Source organism: Capra hircus, chromosome 10 (genome assembly GCF_001704415.2).
Source record: "Capra hircus breed San Clemente chromosome 10, ASM170441v1, whole genome shotgun sequence".
Classification (NCBI taxonomy): Eukaryota; Metazoa; Chordata; class Mammalia; order Artiodactyla; family Bovidae; genus Capra; species Capra hircus.
Window position 1 is genome coordinate 52,911,196 of NC_030817.1, and position 4,585 is coordinate 52,915,780.

Consider the following 4,585-nt stretch of genomic DNA (forward strand, 5'->3'; position numbering starts at 1 on the left):
AAGCAGCCTAGGAAGGTCAAATCAAACTTTGACCTGCCTCTCGGAGGACTAGGGGAAGGGTGTATTTTCATTACAATAACCCATGTAACCATTCCCGGGTAATGCCAAGCGCAGGGAAAGGGTCTGCTTCAGGGGAAACCTGTGCCTGAAGTTAGCCAACAATACAAACCCGATACACTGCAAAGGAAACAAAATACCCCAATAGCCAAGCAATTTCCATGTCAAATACCATCTGCGCAGCAGCTCCGTCTGTGAATGTGAGTGGTCGCCTGTAGCCTGTATCCCTGCTCCCGCCGCTACCACCCCATACCTTCACACCGCGCACCCTGGCCAGCGCGTCCTGCTCCCACCGGTCGCAGAGGCTCTTCCCCCTCGCCCAGTCTTGAGCTGGAAGTGATTCCTATTGGCCAAGGTGTCCATGTAAATAGGTGTGAAAGAAACCAGAGCTGCCCAGGCTCTTTCCCTCTCGCTCAGTCCCCTCCCTCTGCATCCCCCGCTCCCCCTCCTCTTCCTCCTCCTCCCAAGGCGATTGTCATATGATAGCTAAGAAGTGGCACATTAATGAAGCACCGCTACATGGGTCTTTTCTGCTCCTGTCACCGCTTAAAACTATCAGATGGTTCGAGGGAGGACATGGAGGCAGCTACCTAGCTCAGCGGAGCTGCGGAGCCCAGAGCAGCGCCCTCCGGAGCCCCGAGGCCGCTGCTGCCAGCGTCCGCGCCAGAACTCGGCAGCCGAGCTCGGCCACCCGCGGAGCGCACGGCCAGAAGCGCCAGGGACCGGGCGGCGCGGGGCGCTGCGGGGCTGAGCTGCTGAGCTCAGAGACGTACGGAGCCCAGCCGAACCTGTACACTGCGCCCTGGCTGCGCGCCGGGAGGGACAAGGCGAGCAGCAGCGCCATCCCGGATGCGGACGCACAACTTGGGGCAACTTTAAGGTGAGCGGCTCACGGTTGCATCTCTACCCCCAGTTCCCGCTCCAGGTCCGGGCTTACTTCCAGGCTACCCTCACGCCGCTCGCCGGCTTCCTTTCCCGCGCCCCCTGGTTGCGCCCCACTCGACACACAAAGTTGGTGGCTAAAGAGCTTAGACTCTGGCTGATCCAGCGCCAAAGCCCCCTACTTGCGCCACCCCCGAAGTCTGTTCTTGGCCTGGTTGACCTCGTCTGTGCATCCACGTCCTCCTCCCTCCCCCGCTTATCTTTCCCCCTTCCCAGATCCGAGCAGGCCCGCGCGGACCAGAGCTAGGAGGGGGCAAAGAAGAAGATGCCTCGGCCGGGTCGCAACACGTATAGCGACCAGAAGCCGCCCTACTCATACATATCGCTAACCGCCATGGCCATCCAGAGCTCGCCAGAGAAGATGCTGCCGTTGAGCGAAATCTACAAGTTCATCATGGACCGCTTCCCCTACTATCGGGAGAACACGCAGCGCTGGCAGAACAGCCTGCGCCACAACCTCTCCTTCAACGACTGCTTCATTAAGATCCCGCGGCGGCCAGACCAGCCTGGCAAGGGCAGCTTCTGGGCGCTGCACCCCAGCTGCGGGGACATGTTCGAGAACGGCAGCTTCCTGAGGCGCCGCAAGCGCTTCAAGGTGCTCAAGTCGGACCACCTGGCGCCCAGCAAGCCCGCTGACGCCGCGCAGTACCTGCAGCAGCAGGCCAAGCTGCGCCTGAGCGCGCTGGCCGCCTCGGGCACGCACCTGCCGCAGATGCCCACGGCCGCCTACAACCTGGGCGGCGTGGCGCAGCCCTCAGGCTTCAAGCATCCCTTTGCCATCGAGAATATCATCGCACGCGAGTACAAGATGCCTGGGGGGCTGGCCTTCTCCGCCATGCAGCCCGTGCCCGCCGCCTACCCGCTCCCCAACCAGTTGACTACGATGGGCAGCTCGCTGGGCACCGGCTGGCCACACGTGTACGGTTCCGCAGGCATGATCGATTCAGCCACCCCCATCTCCATGGCAAGTGGCGATTACAGCGCCTACGGCGTGCCACTGAAGCCTCTGTGTCACGCAGCGGGCCAGACACTGCCCGCCATCCCCGTGCCCATCAAGCCCACACCGGCCGCAGTTCCTGCCCTGCCCGCGCTGCCTGCACCCATCCCCACCTTGCTCTCGAACTCGCCGCCCTCGCTTAGCCCCACGTCCTCTCAAACAGCCACCAGCCAAAGCAGCCCCGCTACTCCCAGCGAAACGCTCACCAGCCCGGCCTCCGCCTTGCACTCAGTGGCGGTGCACTGACCCGCAGAAGCCGGCGGCCCCTCTTGTTCCCCTCCCCGCCAGCTCACTCGCCTCCCCCGACTCCCAGTCTTGCCCTCCTCGACTTGGGACACCCTAATTTGTCCATTTCACCTTCGGCCAACCCTCTCTTCCCCGTGAGAACTTTTGTTTTGGACCCAGGAAACGAAACACAAACTTGCAGATGCGCCAGGAGGCGCGCGTGGGAATTGTCCTCGCCCCCAAGAGGGAAAGGCAGGGAACGCCTGAGCCAAGTCGTCCCATGCCCGGGGCCCCGAAACCCTCTCCCACTGAAGAGGCAGGGGAGTTCCTGCCTCCTGCCGCCTCGGAGAGGAGCGCGTGTTCGTTCGGCCCGGATCCGCGAGGCTCTGGACACGGCGCCGTTAGCTCCAAGCCCAGAGAAACCGTCTCCGAGGTTTCCTGGAACATATCTCCCCTAAGGGCTGCAGCCACCCAGCGGAGAGCCAGATCTCTGTTTACGTCTTGGAAATCTGCCGCGAAAAGGGACCACTAACTTCCTACCCTACTCGCCTCCGCCCATCCGGCAGGGGCTGGGCGGACCACAGCTTCCCTGAGAAGCGGCCCTGCTTCCACGGCTTGTGCAGAGTTTGTTTTGGGTTTTGTTTTCTGCCAGAGGCTCCTGGTGCTGGGAGTTTAGGGGAGAGGCTACCAAGCTGGGAAGGAGACGTTTGTCCTCAACACAAACAAAATAAAAGTAAAAGTAACCTTGTATGTTTACAAAGCGCCCGGTAAAACGTAAACAGTGAACTTGAATCCGTATTGCTTTGGCGGGCGAGCCGGCAAAGCCCACTTTACAAGTACCTGTTGTAATGTGAATGCTTACTCTGCATTTCTGGCCAGGTTTAGGGGAGGGAAGGGGTGGGTATGGGAAAGTTAATTAGGATGTTAACTTTCCGATTACTTAGAGACCTTTTAAACTATTTATTTTATTGTTGGAAGGAAAAAAAGAAAATGAAATAAGTCCAAACTAAGAAACCATCAAGGGCAACCCTAGAAGAACTTAGATAAGCTGACTGGTAACATGAAGGAAGTGTCACCGGATAGGTCTCCCATGGACAAGTCTTTCTGTTTGCTACAGGAACTTTCTCAAGGAGCTCAAGGGCTGCAAAGAGATGTAAATGATTGTGAATAGGAATGATTATACACTGTGTAAAATGCACTTTTGTTTGCTATATTCCTTTAGAATCTTAGGTAATTTGCTGGAAAACAAACTGTTGTTCTGGTGTGACCTCCTTAAGTTAAAAAAAAAAAGTTGTAGTGTCATCAGAGCTGTACCATTGTTACCTTTCATTTTCTCCCCCTCCCTGTACAGAATTAGCATGGCGTTTTAAATATTGATGTTCTTGTTCCCAGCATGCCTGTTTTAAGACAAAGAATTTTAAAAAGGTGTCTACATTAAATTATGAACCTAGTCCAAATAATATTTTCTCATTAAAATATGTAAATTCAAATTTTAGTTGTGTGTGTTTTTGAAAAGTTGCTACCAACAATAAGTCTACCAAAGATAGATGTAGTGCTCCTCTAAGCATGCTTTCTGCAATTCATTGTCTGAGTAGTTTGTCATTTTCATAACTTATTTTTAAAACAAACCTCCTCTTATGCACTTGCAGACCAGGGGAGAAATTATTCAGATGAACTCTTGAAGACATTTGCCCAGAGAGAGAGTTGAAATAGTCTATTCTCTAGTATAGATCAGGTGCACACGTGCAGTGCTGAAAGAGAAACTGTTAGTGAAAAAAAAAAAACAAAACAGTACTTTGTATTTATTGTGTCTATCTTAAAACATACATTTTACAAAATAGACAGTAGTTGTATGAATATATGGCTTCTATAGAAACCAGGTAGAGGCGATATGGAGATAAAGAACTTGAAAGCAAACTTGCTTACTCAATATTTATATTCTGATACACCTATTTGCAGTGACTCTTCATTTCCTTGGTCCTTTAAATTATTTCAGTCATTGAAATTTTCTTTTTCAGAAGTTGCTTAAAAGTCCACCTAGCTTGTCAAGAAACCTGTTCATTTTTAACTGAATAGATTTCTCTTTAATCCTTCATCTGGGAAAATAATGCTTGGTGCATTTATTTTAAAGAAATGAATGAAGTTAAATACCTGCCTGTAAGTATTTGCTTCTTCAGATTTTTGCAGAGAATTAAAGTTTGCCAAGAATGTATGGCTCAAGGCCAATTAAAGCTTTATTGAAGGGGTCACCATATTTCCAGAGTGAGGTGTGTACTCAACTAATGAAGTTACAAGACAAAGACAAACTTAAATGGTGATTAACACTTTACTGTGTAAAATGATTAAACAAGAGACCTTGTGCAA

The 4,585-nt window shown here is 52.4% G+C and overlaps 1 protein-coding gene across 1 annotated transcript; it reads left to right on the plus strand.

Annotated features, from left to right (window-relative positions):
• FOXB1 (forkhead box B1) lies at positions 523 to 2,510 on the plus strand. The gene is made up of 2 exons (XM_005685851.3): positions 523 to 937; positions 1,216 to 2,510. Exon 2 carries the CDS (start codon positions 1,265 to 1,267, stop codon positions 2,240 to 2,242), a length of 978 nt encoding a protein of 325 aa, XP_005685908.2. The 5' UTR covers positions 523 to 937; positions 1,216 to 1,264; the 3' UTR covers positions 2,243 to 2,510.